The following is a 17,621-nucleotide window of genomic DNA, read 5'->3' as shown; positions in this document are numbered from 1 at the left end:
ATGTTATGTCACAAATGTTAATGGGAAAAACAATTTTAACTAGAGAATTTCGCTCCCTGAAGTTTCTGCTTTACATTTGGCATGCGACGTTAAGCGACTTTTCCTTCCGAGAGAGGCAAAACAAAGAATTAGTTGGTAACTGGTCAGTTGGCCAGGTGGGATTTCAGACTTACAGAACCACAGGTGAAATGCATTGGCGGCTTTTTCTTTTCAACTCATTCACAATCAATTGATGCAGCCTGTAATAGTACATTTATTTAATTTTATGAAATTTCATTGCGTCTAGTTCGTCAGTTCAATATGATCTGCAGAAAATAATTATTTTAGAAAATTGAAAAGGAACAAAAATATTGCTTTTAGCTAGAATCAGTGAGGAAATATTTAAGTGCATTCAATAAATATGTTGGCCATAATTGCAATAAAATTGGGTAATCAATTTGAAGTTTTAAACTTAATTTTATAATGAAAATGTAATTAAGAAACAACAAATATCACAATTTTTGAGACTAATAGTCTCGTTTTAAAGTCGATTGTTAGAGTATTTCGTGTTCGACTTTGGCGTGATGCATCCCGTTTTCAAATTGTATCCCTTTTACTCCCATTATTGTTAGCTGGTCGCTACCTTTTTTGTTGCAACAACTTCCTTTTGCGCTACAGCAACGCAATACAAAACAAATTTATTGCAATTATGCCAGGATAGCAGCAGGACCACAAAGACAGAGTAGTACAATAAAAGAGTGAGCGAGACAGATTAAAGTGTGTATGTGTGTGCCTGATGTGTGCAGCTGCTTTAGCTTGAGCTTTTGTTATGCTGCTGTCGTTGTTACTCCACTTTATTTTTATTTTTTTCTTTTCTCTTTTTTTTTTTAGCGCTTTGTCTTTGTATTCTCTGTATGTATGTGTTTGACAAGGACAGGCCCCAACAATTTTCATCTTTTCAACACTATTACTAGGGCCTCGGTTCCTCCTCTGCTTCCCTGCTATTCTCTTTCGTTCAGCCCCAACGTGCGTTTGCTCTCGTTGCTAGTGATGTCGTAGGTCATTGATTTGCGCTTAACTGTGCGGCGGTCCCGGCAGATGCCCCAGCTATGGGCTGCAAGCACAGTCTACTGTGCACGTCTGTGGCGCTTTGTTTCAGTTTCAGGTTTTGTTATTGTTGTTGTTGTTGTCGCAGTGTTGCTGTTGTATCGTTGCATGTGGCGCGTTCGCAATTTATGGTTGCATTCGCTCTGTTTCCATGCTCTTCCGAATGTATACTTATTACTTTTTTTTTATTTTTATTTGCGCTACTTCTTGCATTTGCTTTCTGTCTGTTCTTACTGTTGTTGTTGTTGTAATTGTCGTTCTGTTTTTGCACGCTATGCATTGTACTTACTCTTCTCATTTTGCTATTTCTTTTTCTTTTCCTTACTGGGGCCTTTTTGCGTAATCGGTGTGCGTGTGTGTGAGTATGATGTCTCATTTTGAGCGCAGCTTTTATTTTATTGTGATTGTTTGTTGTTTTTGTTGGTTGCCTGCTGCTAATGGTGTCTGATTTTGGGTTTGTTTACGAGCTTTTTTGGAATATTTGCAACTGAGCTAATTTGATGGGATTCTTGACCACGATTTCGTTTTTAAATTTATTGAATTATAAATAGGATTAAATAAACATTAAATTTGAATTATTTTCAAATTACTGATCATAATGAATAGGACACTACAAAAGTAGAGTGTGGCCTTGCTTATATGTAAAAACGTATGGAAAATGTAAAGAAACTTTGGGTAACTTGTAAAAAAAACCTGGAATCAATTCATTCCAAAAAGTTCAAATGAGTGATGGCAGTTGTGTTATTTACATTCCTTGTTTTTATTTTTCAGCTTTTTGCTGTTTTATAGCCTTTTTCCACCGCTTAGTTTTCTTTGGTTTTTTCACGTTCAGGCCGAATGTTACGCTCGCCCCATATAAAAACCCATAAGAAAAAAAGTCGGTTTTTCTACGTTCGCGAGCTACGTAGAAATAGCTAACGCACTTTTTGGGTAATTATGCGATATTTTGATCGATATGACAACGAAAAAGAGCTCACCACTAACAAAACAGCTGACATTAAAGTGCGCCAAGGTATGAAAATAGAAAACTAAAAATTTGATTTTGCTTTTTAAAGCAAATTGTTTATATTTTAGATGAAATAAAAACTCGCAAGCCGTCAATATCTAGCTATGTTGTTCGAGTTATGGGAGGAGAAATGTAGTGCCTTTTTTGGCCAATCCACAAAGGCGCTCCACAAGGGTGCCAAACTCCTCCCTATTAATTCGAAAATTATCTTCAAAAAATGATTCGTTGTTTCCAGGAACATCGCGCTCCCAAAAACACCCATGCTGTTGCTAAAAAGTAAATGTATTTATGTAAATATTACATTACTGCTAGCAAATCTACTTATGTACATAGCCCCAAACTGATGGCGATTTCTTTACTATTGGCAATAGCCTATACTCTATACTCCGCTAATTTTCCCTCCACTTCGTCAAAATCCTCATAAAAATCCTGCAATTTAAAAAAATTTTCCATTTTAAAATGCGCGTGCTGTTTTTTGAATTGTCGCCAATTCGTGTTTACATTTGAACAGCTGACATTTCAGAGCGGCCATATTGAGAATTTTACCGTTGCCCATATTTCTCGGTTCGTGCAGATGGAAACCCCGAAACGGGACTTTAAAAAACGTAGAAAAACTGAGTGAGGTGGAAAAAGGCTATTATGAGTTCGACTTTCTTCTTTAATAATCTATCGCTCCCGTCAAATATGAACCGATGATTTCATATTTTACATTAGGCTAACGTTGCGTTCAATCTATATAGGAAGCATCTAATTTTGTACTTATTGCAAAAACAGACTTATCATAAACTATTTGAAAGCGATAATTAGTTGCCTATCGATAGTACACCCGATAGTTGAGTGTGCATTTAGTGCATTTGTTAGGTTTGAAATTATCATCATTAGGCTTGTTAACTTTATCACTTTTGTGCTAGAGTAGAACAATTAGCTGCCATTGTTGTTGTTGATGGTAATGATTCTGTTTCTGCTGCTGCTGCTGTTGCACTTGTTCTTCTACTTTGTTGCCCCTTTCGAGCAGCACTGCTGCCATAGTCTTTAATTTCACACACTCTGAATGTTGATTTTCGTTCCATGCACATTTCCTCCCTGCTTCCATCAAGAGACTCGTCTGAGCGTTTCGCTTCTAATTGAGTCGCAGTCAACGCTAACAGTGGCAGCGGCGCTGTTTCTATGTTTCTTTGGCTTGCCGCGTTTGCCAATTAGCGAAAATGTTTGCCTGCTGCCTGCAATTTTTCAACACAACAGCACGAGTCTAAAGAATACAGAACGCGCTCTCCTAAGAATAATGTACTCGATGGCGAAGACGAAGATGATTATGATTTTTAATATGTTGGTTTCTGATGCAAACGCTGTCGGCTGCGAATTGTACTCTAACATTGTTGTGATTGATTTGCATTTCACGTTTAGCCCTCAAGCGTCACTTTGATATAGTTTCATTATTTTTGCCTTGATAACAATACTCATATATGCAAAATTTGTTCTAAGCTCCAAGCTTTGTGTGCGACTCTCGGTCTATCTATAACCAATTAATCGGTATTAATTAAATAAACATTTTAAATGCAGCGTCAAATTGCTGACAAATTAATTTGTTATTAGTTTTGCCGCCTGCTGCTCTTTGCGACTCTGAGTCAAATGATTTTAATTGCCCGCCACTGTTTACTACTGAACATGCTTTCGATGGTGAGGTTTATTAGCTGACTCACTCGGTTGATGCTCACATACTACATAGTTAACAACAATTTGATGAGATGCACTCTTCTTCGTCTTGATTTTGGAAACACGAAACAGCTGCTTGATACAATTGAAGCTCACAAAACATACACTGTTGCAAACCGATGCCATATGTGCGAGAGCAACGCTCTCACTCTCTTTCTGTGCCCACACAGTGATAGCGTCGCTAAGCCTCGCTCAATAGTTTGTTCTCTTCGCTCTCAAATTACGTAAAACTATGCCAAATGAGGCTTAACGTACGCACACATACAAACATAAGCGCACTGATATACTGAGTATACAACAAGCGGCGCTTCGCTTTACCCACGTGTGTTTAAAGGGGGCTGCGCCCAGCTTTAAAGCTTTGACGCTGCTGTGCTCTCATCATCACTGCGTCACTGCTCGCTCTGACTATCTAAACAGCATAAATTGCTACTTATTATCTATGTATGTATGCACATAAATTTGTATGTACATGTGTTATGTATTATCGCCGCGAGCAACAGCTGCTACAACGTTGCTCCTCTCTTGTCTGTCTGTCTCTCGCGCTTACGCTCTCGCACTTTTTTTTACTCTCTTTGGCTTTTTGCAATTCGTCGAGTTTTCGCTTTTGCCGCGTAGAATTTTTAGTTTGGCCGCAACAGTTGACTCGTCTGCATGGTGTACGATTTTTGCCAGGCAACCCCGCCTCCGCCACCGCCTTTGTCTATCCGTCCGTCTTTCTGTGGCGATCGTTAAGCACGTTTTTTTTTTTGTACTTTTGTACATACATTCATATGTATGTATTTGTATATACTTAAGTGTTTCCACGCCGGTTGCGCGGCCAGAAGAGAGTGCAAACAATCGAGCGCGTGAAAAATTACCTCAAGCTTCGCATAAAGAAAAAATTAAATGTTGTAAATGCCTGCAAAGTGTATATAAATACGATTGTGTGTGTGTGTTTTCTGTGTGAAAATCACAGCTGATGCTTGTCTATAATTGAAGCTGTTGAAAAGCTAAAATCAATACATCGAAATTCATATATAAATCATAAATATTCCACGATATAAATTTAGCACCACCACTACCAACAACAACAGCCAAAGAACTCTGTGTAACGTGTTTTTTGTGTGTGAGTGTGTGTTAGTTCCATTACTTTGGCTGTCTCTCACTCTCGCTCTCTGGATCGTCTCGGTTATTGTTGATTTCCAGCCTACTCATGATGCTACTTCACGACTTTATGTTGGATGCGCGCACTGCCGAGGATGTTGCACTAACACAGGAAATGGTAAAGAAAATGTAGCTGGCTTTTTCGCGTTCCATCTCGCTCCTACTCTCAGTCTCTCCCTTTCGCTTTAACATGTTCTTCTACTTTTTCTCGTTGGGTATCACTTTTGATTGATGTAAACAAGTGTATACGCATTGTTGATATATTGACTTTAAGCACGGCTAACTTAAGTGTATATACTAGAATGTGAAGAGATAACTAGGCGAAGTTGTTTATACCCTTTACTGTAAGGATAATAAATATCCTAGGATTATCTAGGATCTTTCTATGTGAAGAAACTATGAGATATAGTGTTTATTATAAAAATTATGGAGTCCACTTGGTCAAGCAGTTTATAACCTTGCTGAAAGGATATTTAAAAGATTAGAGCAATCCAGGTTAAACTTATTTCGATGTTCAGAATCTGTTATCTTTTTTTATCAAAGTAACCCATCATGTTAACAATTTAATTGCTCGCAGGTGCGAGCGGCACTTTGATTTGTTATTATCCGCTCTCTTTAATTAATTTTAATTTCTTTCTACATCATATAGCTTTTTATCACTTGAATTTTAGGATTCATTTTGATCTAATTACATTGTGAAGTAACAAAACCTTATCTGAAGGCGCTTTTTTAATAAGCATCAACGTTAGGTAAAATAAATTCATCGATTGCCACATTTTTATATTGTTGACAAATTTGTTATGGAACTAATTTGTCAGTGTCACTTAGCGGTTCACAACTCAAACTACCTCCGATGACTTAATCATTTTGATTAATCTCATAAATCGATTACTCTAATATTATTCTCACACCAAAAGGAATATATGTATTTAGTGCTCATAGCACTTCATTAGTTTAGCTACATAAGCGGCCAAACTTTATGTTTGGTTTGAGACACAAAAACCGAACTTGGCTTACGTAAGATGAAAATAAGCTATAAAACATTTTCGCTAATGGTCAGAAATATGTATGTTTTTCTGCTCGTTGTGCTGTCTGCTCGACTACTGCTATTAGATAATAGCACAAATCTCTCAAAAATATGACCCCAACCACAAAAACCAGCGACTGGCAGCAATAGTAGCATCAGTAGCCGTGGTTTCAGTTCATTCAGAGTCTCTGCCCTGACTTTCATAGATAAAAATGCTTTGCGGTTCCCTATGCCCGGCCAATTGTTTTTATATGCATTTCACGTAGTTTAACCCTAACTGAAAACAGAAACAGAAAAAATAAGAACTCTGATGGGGACACTGCAGAGACAGGGAGAGAGAGAGAGAGAGAGAGAGAGAGGGACATAGAGGGATAGAAATAGAGAAAGAGATGGGTTAAACGGGCTCTCCATTGTACACAAATTTTATGCTATTTGCCTTCCTTTATTTTTATTTACTTTGCTCCCCTCTTGGTACTGGTTTCGCTTTTTTTAAGGAATTTACATGAAAATATATATATTTTCCGGTTTCAATTATATGCAATGTGCACACATACATACCTACAATCCAATCTACATGCAAACATTTGTATGTCTGTCTATCGGGGTCTCCCTTGTACAGCCAGTCTAGTCTATTTCACGGTTGATTACGTTGTTGTCATCATTTGTATCGCACCCTGATTAGCCAAATGTCTCTGAATGGGCGTGGCATGTAGCCACGACTGCCGATGACAACTAAAAACTATGAGAGCAGCAACAAATTGATCAATTCTAATTTATGGTCATCAGATACTCAAAACTGTTGGACGACAAATCTCAGATTCTCTTTTATTGTGATGATATTTAAATTCTTCTTGAGCTTGGATTTTGTTCTTAATTTCACTTTTTTCACACTCTTTTGAATTTAATTAAATAATCATTTGCATCCTAGACAAAAGTAAGTCTTTCGATATATTTGTTTCACTAGAATTGATTTATTAGATACATAAATAGGTTTGATTATATAAAAATGTTTATGCTAAAATGTTTCTCAAATTAATTGAAACTTTGTTATTTGATGCACTGCGGGCAGTGTGAATAAAGGTTAATCTGCTAACTTTTAGTAATAACAATCATTCAAGTTATTATGTAATGGACAACAAGGAATTAAATAACACCTTGATGTTTCAAGTTGATTTAGCACATAGTATGAACCAGTTGTGAAAGTAGGCGTCGGAAATGTTTGCTGCAATGGACAGTAAGTCTTCAGAATAAATAGAGAGGGTTGAGAGTGGAAGAAATTTTGAACTGTAGTCACACATCGGAAGACGAAGACACTGCCAACTTGTGGTCGGTGGTATGAGACGAGTTGTGCAAAATCTAATAAACATCACAATAAAATTGCCAATATTTTGGGTGTGCTGTTTCTCTTTCTCCCCCCTAATCACCCTCACAATTTCTTTTTATGGGGTTGTCACGTGGCTCAAGCTAACATTGTGGTATTGCAACTGTATAATTATACCCTCTACCCTATGGGTAGAGGGGTATTATAACTTTGTGCCGTCAGGAAATATATGTAACAGACATAAGGTGAAATCTCCGTCCCTATAAAGAATATATATTCTTGATCAGCGTCGACGATCTAGCCATGTCCGTCTGTCCGTATGAACATCTAGATCTCAGAGACTATAAGAAATAGAGGTATACACACTTTGCACTTGATATCACCTGTTATGTTTGCAGACAAGATTGTTTCACATTTTTTGCCGCGCCCACTTCCGCCCCCACAAATTGACAAAACTCGAATTCATTCCTGAACATTTAGTTGCGATCACATAATTGTCGATGTTATTATTTATAATGGGTTATTTATATAGTACACAATAGTATATGTTGAATGTAGTACCTTATCAGTATACCAAATATACCATTTGGTATATTTTTCAGTATTTTGCTTTCATTCAAAATGAGTAGCGGGTGTCTCACAGTCGAGCACACTCGACTGTAACTTTCTTGTTTGTTTAATATTGCAGTTGCAGCCAGGGGGAAGTTCGTTGGAAACTTTTGCCTTTGAAACAAGTCAAGTGTTTTTGAATTGACTCAAGAAATATCAAATTGATAGGAGAAAGAAAGAAAGAGAGAATCTAAGTCAGCTAAATAACTTAACAATAGCAAGGGCAGTAAAGAAGTGTGACTTCTTGTGCGACTTTACACAACTTTATTGGTAATCAGCGGGAAATAATTGGAAAACTTATGCAAGTAATTGCCGATAGAAAATGTTTATATCAATAGTAATTAAAGCTCTAAATTTAAATTTAAAAAGTAAAAAATTTTGCAATTGTCGAACTTTATGATTATTAGTTAATTTAATAAAGGTTCTTAAGAAGTAATTTTTGTTGTTTATTATATTTCAATGTGAAACTGAATAAATATATGATTATCCATAGATTTTTAACAATGAGGTATTAATTAGAAAAGTCGAAAATTCGATTCCGTCAACTTTTTTCTTTATTTTTGCACACTGTTTTTTTCATTTCATTCACTTTCTTTGCTTCCTATCTTTTATCAGCTGTTCGTAATTCATAAATTTGATTTCATTCTCTCTCGAAGTAAGCTCTTTTAGTTGCTGTATTTATTATTATTTATGTAGCTTGTTACAACTGAACATTATCTTGATTGTGCTATGACATGCCACGCCCACATTTGCACGTACCTTTCCTGGGTATCCGGTAGAACTATCGGACTGTCAGGCATTAGGAGTCACATTTGTTGCTGACTACAGGAATTCTCGTTGCTTTTGTTGCTTTTTGCTTTGCTTTATTGCTTTACTTTACTTTTCATTTTATTTTTGTTCCTTTATTTTCACTTTGTGTGCCCCGAATGACACGCAAAAGGTCTTTGCACCTGATGACGACAAAAAGGTGGCAACAAATTCTGAACTCAACGAACTCGAGCAGAAAAACTCTTTGAGCGACTCGTGCGGGCATTGAATAAGTCTTCAAACGCGCTTGGTCGAAATTTTAATGTTTGTTGCCATGCATTTTTAACTATTTAGTTTTTTTTTTATATATATATAGCCAATTTGTTGAGGTTTGTTGTTCCCATTTTTTAATATATTCATTACATACTGATGCCTTGTAAACACCGGTTAAAATATGTCGAAATATTTTGTGCTATTCAGTAGTTAAACTTACCTCATATTGTTGAAATTGTAACATTCGATGACGGATAATGATTAAGTGATATCAGACAATATTTTTTTATCCAAATTGATTTTGACTACAAATTTCTTTAGGTCAAACCTAAATTTATTCATATTCTAGTTTGAGGAGCGATAACTATTTGAATTATAGAGCATCTAAAAGCCGTTGATTTTTGACGGATCCTTCTTTTTTTTATTTCGTTGTTGTAATAAAATTCAAAGTCAACCGCTTTGCGTGCGCAAAATATGGCCACAATTTTAATGTTGTGTTATGTGCAAACATATTTTTTGTATCTTTTTTTTCATTTATACTTCTCTGACCATTGTTGTTGTTGTCTACTATATATGTCAAGTGCACTGTTTGCTTTTTGTAAGATATGATTTTGTGTTTGTTGAGATGCCCCTTTGAATCGCCCATAGCATTCTTTTTGCTTATTAACCGAAAACTTGTTAAGGTTTTTCGCTTGTTGCGAAAGGGTTGTCTAAGTTAAGGGTATAATTTTGTTGTAAAAATTTGAATGGAACTGGCATGAAGGTTGGTTATTAAAGAGACACATGAAATCGTAACTACTTTGCTTATACATTGTATAATTATTTAAATATTTACTCAAGCTATGACTACAATAAGAAGGATTTGTATGTATCAAGTTAATAAATGTTATCTTAAGATCGATTAAAGAATTACAACAAAGTTGTTACCCGATAAAATTGTTCTCAATTTCATTTACTTTTCCACATTGTAATCAATTAAACATCAGAAATGTTTCGTATTTAATTTTGATTATTCACCAACCAGTTTTTACCACACATTCTCTTCAAATTCATTGTTAACTTTTAACAAAGAGTAATAATACAACAAATATAAATAGTTGGACTACAATAAACTTCAAGAACCGGCCTACCTAAAGACAACAACGATAACAATATCACATTAAATTTAAATAAAAAAAATTATTTTCAACTGGTTTCTTTTTTTACATTTTGTTGGTATTTTATTTGTTTTGGTTTTTTTATTCGATATTTCGGTGGTTTTTGTTACTCAACGAGCCTATTTCACCCTCTTCTTTTTCTCGCGCTCTCTTGCTCTCCCTCATTTGCTCTCTCGTTTTGCATTGTTCTCGCTCTTTTGCGTTCTTTTGCTATGTTTTTCTTCGTTTATGTTTGTGCGTCTCGTCGTCGTTTTGCTTTGTACACGTTCTTCGTCATTTTGTTGTCTTTGCTTATATCTGTCTCTCACGCATGTTTTTGGGGCCGGTTTATTTGCCGAGGTGTTGTTGTTGTTGTTGCTCTCTTTCGTTCTCAAACACCCTCTGACACCCGTTTCTCGCTACACCTAACACTCTTTATTCCATTGCTTGGTAATGGTGTGTGTGTGTGTATCTATGTGTGAGTGTATGTGCATGTGTGAGCGCAGTTGTCGTTGTCTCTTCACAGTCAAGGACAAGTTAATGAACGATTTGGCTTTTGTAATTCTTTTGAGCTGTTTTTCCTTTCAAGGGCTGATGGGATAAGGGGAGGAAAAAGGAGGTGTGGCATACACACACGTATGTACATGCTTAGAATACATGTTTGTGTATGAACATGTGTATATTTTTTTTTGATTTTTCTTCTCACTGATTTTGTTGTTGTGTTGACTCATTTCGTTGTTTCTGTCTGCGATGGCTCTAAATTTCTTCTTTTTTCTTTTCGTTCGTTTTGTTGCTTATTAATTAAAATTTTTTGCCGCATTATTTATGCAAATTATTTTCATTACTTTTTTTCATTTTGTTGGGGGCTTAACTTGAATGAAGAGCCGTCAAAAATGCAAAAACATCAAATTTGTTTTTCCGCATTTAGCTTCTGGAGAATACCCTGAAAAAATTCGTCGACAAAGATGTGATAAGATAGTTTAAACATTGAACTTATTAAATGTTGATAGAGTATTTGCTGGTCGTAGTCTTAAATGAGCTTTTTGATTCTTTTTCGTCGATTTATTTTGCTGGGCGCCGCAATTTATTTATTGTTCTATTTTATTCACAAAAAAAAAAGAGAAAAACGCATTGCAAGTTTTGATTTATTTTGTTTTCTTTTGAAGTGCAATTGAGTTAAACAAATTAATAATATTTTTGCGTTAAATTCATTCAATATTTCTGCTGTCTACTTGGGGTGACCCACATTGCGTATACGCCCAGCAAACCGTTTCAGCTAGCTGTGCTTTGTTTATATTTGTGTCTGGGTATAATTGGTATTTTTTTTTTTTTTAACACTATTGAGCTTGTTGTTGCTGTTTAGACAATCTGTGTAACAGGCCAAGTTTACGCAAGCAATTTTTGTTGACGCTTTCACACTTTAAGCTGATTTGTAATTGTATTTACATTTACCTATTGTGAAGCTTAGTTGACGAGTACATACATCGGTATTACAATACATACAAAGTAGTATTGCATTATTAGAATATTTATATTATTAATTATAATTTGTAGAAATCTTAAGGCCTTAGATTTATTTAACTTATGTTTTTGAAGGGTATTTAATAACTCGCAATTGGCATTAACATTTGTGCGCACTTAAGCTAATATATAATTACTATCGATTTTTGCTTCATACCACAAATATTGGCAAACAACAATTTTTCGTTTTGTGTCTGGTTCACTGTTTTTATTTATCCACTTGTAGTTGACCTTTTTGCAAATTTTATTGCAAGGTTGACGCTGCCTTTTTTTCGGTGAAAAGACTGCTATAGAAAATTATATTCGTTAGAACGACGCGACGATATTTGGAAATAGTTGTATAAAGTTCCGTTCTACATTTTTTTCACTTTTATAACGGATTGAAACTCTTCTTCATTGCTGCACTCCAATTTGTTTTTAAATTTCTTCCATTGGAGGAATTGAAAAAGGAGAGAAGAGTGGAGCTGTGGGTTAACTGTTGACTGCTGCCTTTTCAATGATGGGATTATTAAATATTTAAAACGATGTTGCCAGTCGAGTGGCACGTGTCGCGTTGACGCATTATGACAACACACTCGCTTTGGGAAATTGTATGACGAAAAAATGTGTGTGGCATAAAAGTTAATTAGGCAAGTTTCCTGACTGCGGCGCATGTCGTGGACCCTCGAGAAATGAGGAGGGAGGCCGCTTGTGTGCGGGTGTTTTGGGATATGGTGAAGCTTTAATGATATGATATGATTTAATATGATTTTCGAATTTGCATATTGTCAATTGCCCCTTACTTAATCTCGTTCTCTCAGTCACTCTCTCTGTCTCGGGAATAGTTCTGGCTCTTTCTGTTAACTGATTAAAACACTTGTCAGTCAGTTATGTTTGCCATGCGATAAATGTCGCCGCAGTCTAAAGTTGCTGCAAATGGAGTCGAGCTGAGGCAACTCAGCTCAACTCAGCTACTTGACACAATCGGTCTCGGATTGTGTCTCGGTGTCCATCTGTCATGCCTGTCTGTCTGTCTGTCTGTCCATTTGCACTGCAGTTTGTCAACGAGCCAAAGCCGAGGCAAAAGCTTATAAGTTGTTGGTTATTTACAGCTGCCACAGACTGTTGAGAAATGTGTAACTAGCTGGCAAACGTTTTTCATGTGCAATTCTTTCTCATTCGCTTTATCTCTGTTTCTGTTTGTCTCTTTTTACCCTTCTTCTTCATCCTTACTGTCAATCGCTTTGGTCCCATATGATTTAACTCTCTATCTCTCATCTGCCGCCCTTTACTTCTTCGTGTGTATGTTCGCAATGGCTTTTTGCTTAGAGGTCAGTGGCCCAAACGAGACATGTTATAGCCAACTGAGAGGGTTAAATGCTATAGATTTATTTGATGCATGCGTTAGCTGTCGATTTTATTACGTAACTCATACATTATTTCATTGATAGAATCAGGATTTGAGAATACTTTTCCAGTCTCTTAAAATTATATATTTATCACATCTCTAAAGAACTTCGGGTGCATTTCATGCTAATATTTTAGTAATAACAAAAAAAAATGAAGAAAACAATCTGACACTAAAAATGAAGAATTGAAACAAAATTTTAAATCTGTATAAAATAGTAAAAAGACACACGATTTGAGGGTCATAATAAGTTAAAATTTGAGACTTCTAAAACTTGAATCATACAGATAATTTTAGTAATATTAAAAAAACACCTGAGAAAACATTTTTTTGCTGACAGCAAAATTAAGATTTTAAACAAAATAAAATATATAAAAAAAAAATAGGATTTGAGAATCATATAGAAGACAATTTAAGTTAAAATTTGAGTCTTCTAAAATTTGAATCATACTGATAATAAGCTGTACCGACACTTCAAACTCCAAAGTCAAGAAAAAGAGAGAGAGTTTCCCTCGATCGTGTTGACAGGGCTATGCTTGCTTACAGCTGTGTGACTTCTAAAAAAATGTGGAGCTGTATTCTCTATATATATGTATGTTGCCAGCTATTATTCATTATCTATTGATTTAATACGAAAAACATCCTTGTTGCATAAATAAAATAAGTTTCTTGTAAACAATGTTATACATTTTGAAATAAATATTGAAATAGCCACATTTAAAAACTTGACTTTATGGTCCTAAGAAAGATAAGTGAGAATAATAAAGTTCAATTAAAAGCTAATTGTCACGTTATCATTAGAGCCAAGCTGTAGCTGATTTGATTTCATTAGCTAAGCTTGGATGGTAGCTGTCCAGCATTAATGGTGGGAGGAACAGTAATAAGAAAATGTCAGGAGATGAGCCAGGGGCAACGAGAGAAATGTGGCATTAAAGTTGAGCATGATAAAAGTTTACAGTGCCTGGACTTGACTCAAATAGGATTAGCTGTGAAAGCCAACCAAAGTTATCAGTTCAGCCAAGAGGCCAACAGCACAGGAAGTAAATGAGGAAGCTGAAAGCAGGAAAACTGGGCAGCGACAGCAGTGGAATGGAATTGGGGTTTCTGATTGGATGGCGACGTCCACAAACATGCAAATTATTGATGATTTCATAATTCAATTGCAGTGGCAGGGAAAAGGGAATAGGGAAAACTTTGTTACTGCCACTGCAACTGCTGATGATTTATTTATGACACAAAAACTTGAACTTTGTTCGTGCTCTTTTTATTTGCAGATTACTACATCGACAGCCAAGAAGTTGTGGGAGAAATCCGATGGCAAAAGTGGCGGAACTTCGAGCACACCGGGTGGCACATTGTATCCCATGCAAATACCCGGCGTTGGGGATCATTCGTCTGTGTGGAAGGATCACACTTGGTCGACCCAAGGTGAGAATATTCTGGCACCTCCCAGGCCAAGAGTTTATCCACACGGCGGTGCCTCGGATACTTCGAACAGCGGAAATGCGGGCATTCTAAGGTGACTCTTTAATCGCTTTTTAGTTTGTATCTATTAATTAACATATGTTTCTTTCTTGTCACCTATTTAAATAGTCCTCGGGATTCCACTTGCGTTAAGATGGTTGAATATGTTCTGGGCGGTTCGCCAACCAATAAGGAGAGTCCTTTGTCTGGCTTGGAGCCGCGTCTGCGTAACTTAAAGTTTGACGATAATGATAAGGTGAGTGTTGGTATTGAAAATTGTGAAATTATTTGTAATCACTTGGTGCTTTTCTTTTTGCAGTCACACGATGATAAGGAAAAGGCAAATTCTCCGTTTGACACAAACGGCTTAAAGAAGGACGACCAGGTCACAAATACAAACGGCGTTGTTGTCAATGGCATTGACGATGACAAGGGATTCAAGTGAGTGTTCAATCCTGCTTCGACTTCAACCAGCTGACACAACAACTCCATCTACTTCTCCCTCCGTTCGTTCGTCTGTCGTGTCTGTCTAGCTCTGGTCTGGGCAGTGGCATTGACATTAGAATGCCTATGCCATCGCTCAAACTGGTTTTCTCAAGGTCCCCAACACGTTCTTAAAATTAAAAGAAAAAAAAACTGAGAGATCGGGGGAAACTCCGCTCTGGATTTACGTCAATTTTGTGGCTTATATTCGCCACGGCATATCAAGTGGAAACTCAAGAGAAGCTCTGGCTGTGTTTTTTATAAATAACAGGTTCATTAATTTTTCAAAAGCTTGAGAACTATTCGCACAACTTTCATTTATGTTGTGATTGTTACGACATATACATATGTGTATGTATTTTTGTATCTCTCACTTGCTCAAAAATATCTAAATGAATTGGTTGTATTTCTCTTACGAAAGCTTCAATTTCATTTAAATTTAACATTCATGTGTCTGTGGTTTTATAATTCGACATTCGCCAGTTCTGCCCACAACTGGATAGAGAAGAAGAGGGAAAGAGATATAGAAATGTATAGAGAGAAAGAGCAAACCGTCCATTTGTCCATCCATTCAGCGCTCACATTGTCAAGCTGCCCACTTGGCCCACATTTTATGGCAAGCTTTGCTTTTCATTTGAGACTGTCGCTCGTTGTAGAGCACTCACATATCAAAAGAAGTGATTCATTTGTTAAAGTTGTATCTATAAAGAGCTGCATTTTAATACTATTTTTTTGGGTAACAACTTTCTAATCACGTTTTAATAGTGAAGAACTTTGAACTGATGTTGAGAAAGGTTACTAATGTATTATTACTTAACGTTAATATAACTCAATGTTCCACAACCGATATATGCGTGCGATAAGCTTATATATAACATCTTTCGGTGTTTTATTTATCTCATCCTCCTCTTTCGATTAAACACTTGACAAACATCTTCACTTTGGGTCGCTTACAACACGCACTTTACAAAAAATGAAACCAACAAATATCAGACATTTCACAGTTTTAAAGCAATTGAAAATTAAAAAAAAGAAAGAAAACCAGTCCGTGTCAGTGCGTGGTTTGGTCTTCAGCTCTCGTCGCTGCTGTTGTTCTTCTTATTGTTGGTCTGCTCTGCCGGTTTTCTCTTTCAATTGTTGTTGCTGTTGTTGCAATTTCATTGCCGGTCTTCGCAGCCAAAACGTGTTTCAATGCCAAACGTAATAACTGTTATGATGTAAGTGTTCACAACAACAACACCAACAATCAGTCTCGACAGACAAGAAATAACAACTACAACAACAACAGCTGCAGTTACAACAACATGAAGTTTACAAACCTATTGAACATTTTTGTTTGTAGAGTTTTTCGATTAGTTTTCATTTATGTTTTGGTGTTCTTGTTGTTGGTTCGGCGGGTTTTGTTAATGCCCTGTATGTACTCCAAAAGAGTATGATGAATTCATGCAAAACGAAAAATATGAGTAATTTTCTATTTTTATTTCGAATACAGATGAATCTTATAGCTCTTTATTAGCATCTTAATTTGATGTAAAAATGATTTTGGAATTATTGTTCAGTTTTAAGAAAAAAATTAACGAATTTATATATTTTATTGTAAAACAGAAAAAGTTCCCGCTATTAATCTTGGCGTTATATATAGTGCTAAACCAACGCTATAATAATAACTTTACTTATTTCTAAAATAGTTTAAGTTTATGCTTTTATTTCTGTAAGATCTATTTTCGATCTATAACCAAGATTTTTAGTTTCTGTTCGTTTGTGAAGTGATCAAATATTTTAGATTAGGAACCATTCTCTGAATTTTAAGCACATATTTTTTGTGGCTACACATTGAATATAAACATGCCTTACATACAGAGTATCTCAAAGTCACCTTAGCTGATGTAGATAGACGTTTTTGTTTTTGTTTTTAGCCGTGCCTCTCGTAATTTTTTGCTCACGTTTTGCAGCGCGTAATGAAATTTAGTTGCGAAAATTCAACGGCCGCTTAAATTGAGGCAACCACCGACACACAACAAAAGCAACTTTTTTGTGTTAGCTTCAGTTACTACACCGAGCGAGCACCTGTCGACCTACTCAGAGACAACAACTCGGTGTGTGTGTGTGTGTGTGTGTCTAAATCTGTCTGACTGTCTGGCTGCTTCGTTTGGCTCCTAACTTGGCCAACTTGCTGACCTTTTTATCTACTTTTGGCTTGTCACTTTCTTTTTTTTGCTTTGAAAGTGAAAATTTATTTCTCTTGCATAATAGAGAGATTAGAATATTGTTCTGGCAATGGGACAGTTGCCAATAAAACTGACCTTGCACAACGTTGGCTAACTAGTGAATCAATGTTTGTTGGGGTTGTTGTTGAGTCATGTAATTGATGAAACTATTCGATCTATGGGCATAGTAGACTTAGAACTTTCGATGTAGAATACAGTTAAAGTTTTATAATCACTAAATCACCTGCACTGAGTTTAATTAGTCACCTGCAATTAAGCTACTTAGTAAGAATATAAAGACTTACAGTCAATGCATACAGTTTGATGGCAACTTGAAGTGCTCGTGCTCTTATTGGCCAGTCGAAGATTAGTCATAGTCATCACAGTTGCACGGCGACTGCACTGGCTGCTGCTTTGGTGTTAATGACCCCACGGCTGGCATAATATTATGAGTATGAGTCAACAGTTTAATCACACCTGCATCTACACATATAGTTG

The 17,621-nt window shown here is 36.1% G+C and overlaps 1 protein-coding gene across 6 annotated transcripts in view; it reads left to right on the top strand.

Annotated features, from left to right (window-relative positions):
• LOC133838634 (maternal protein pumilio) overlaps positions 1-17,621 on the top strand; it is a 190,668-nt gene that overhangs the window by 9,619 nt on the left and 163,428 nt on the right. For 4 of the 6 annotated variants that reach the window (XM_062269794.1, XM_062269795.1, XM_062269802.1 and 1 more), the window contains exons 4-6: positions 14,244-14,488; positions 14,563-14,689; positions 14,753-14,874. In XM_062269794.1, the coding sequence (XP_062125778.1) occupies positions 14,244-14,488; positions 14,563-14,689; positions 14,753-14,874 (494 nt within the window). Of the gene's footprint in view, positions 1-4,872; positions 5,067-14,243; positions 14,489-14,562; positions 14,690-14,752; positions 14,875-17,621 lie in introns of those variants that run through there. The other 2 variants (XM_062269796.1, XM_062269797.1) reach the window with 2 other exon arrangements.

This window comes from Drosophila sulfurigaster, chromosome 2R, assembly GCF_023558435.1.
Source record: "Drosophila sulfurigaster albostrigata strain 15112-1811.04 chromosome 2R, ASM2355843v2, whole genome shotgun sequence".
Taxonomy (NCBI): Eukaryota; Metazoa; Arthropoda; class Insecta; order Diptera; family Drosophilidae; genus Drosophila; species Drosophila sulfurigaster.
This window is presented reverse-complemented; position numbering and strand designations above follow the sequence as displayed.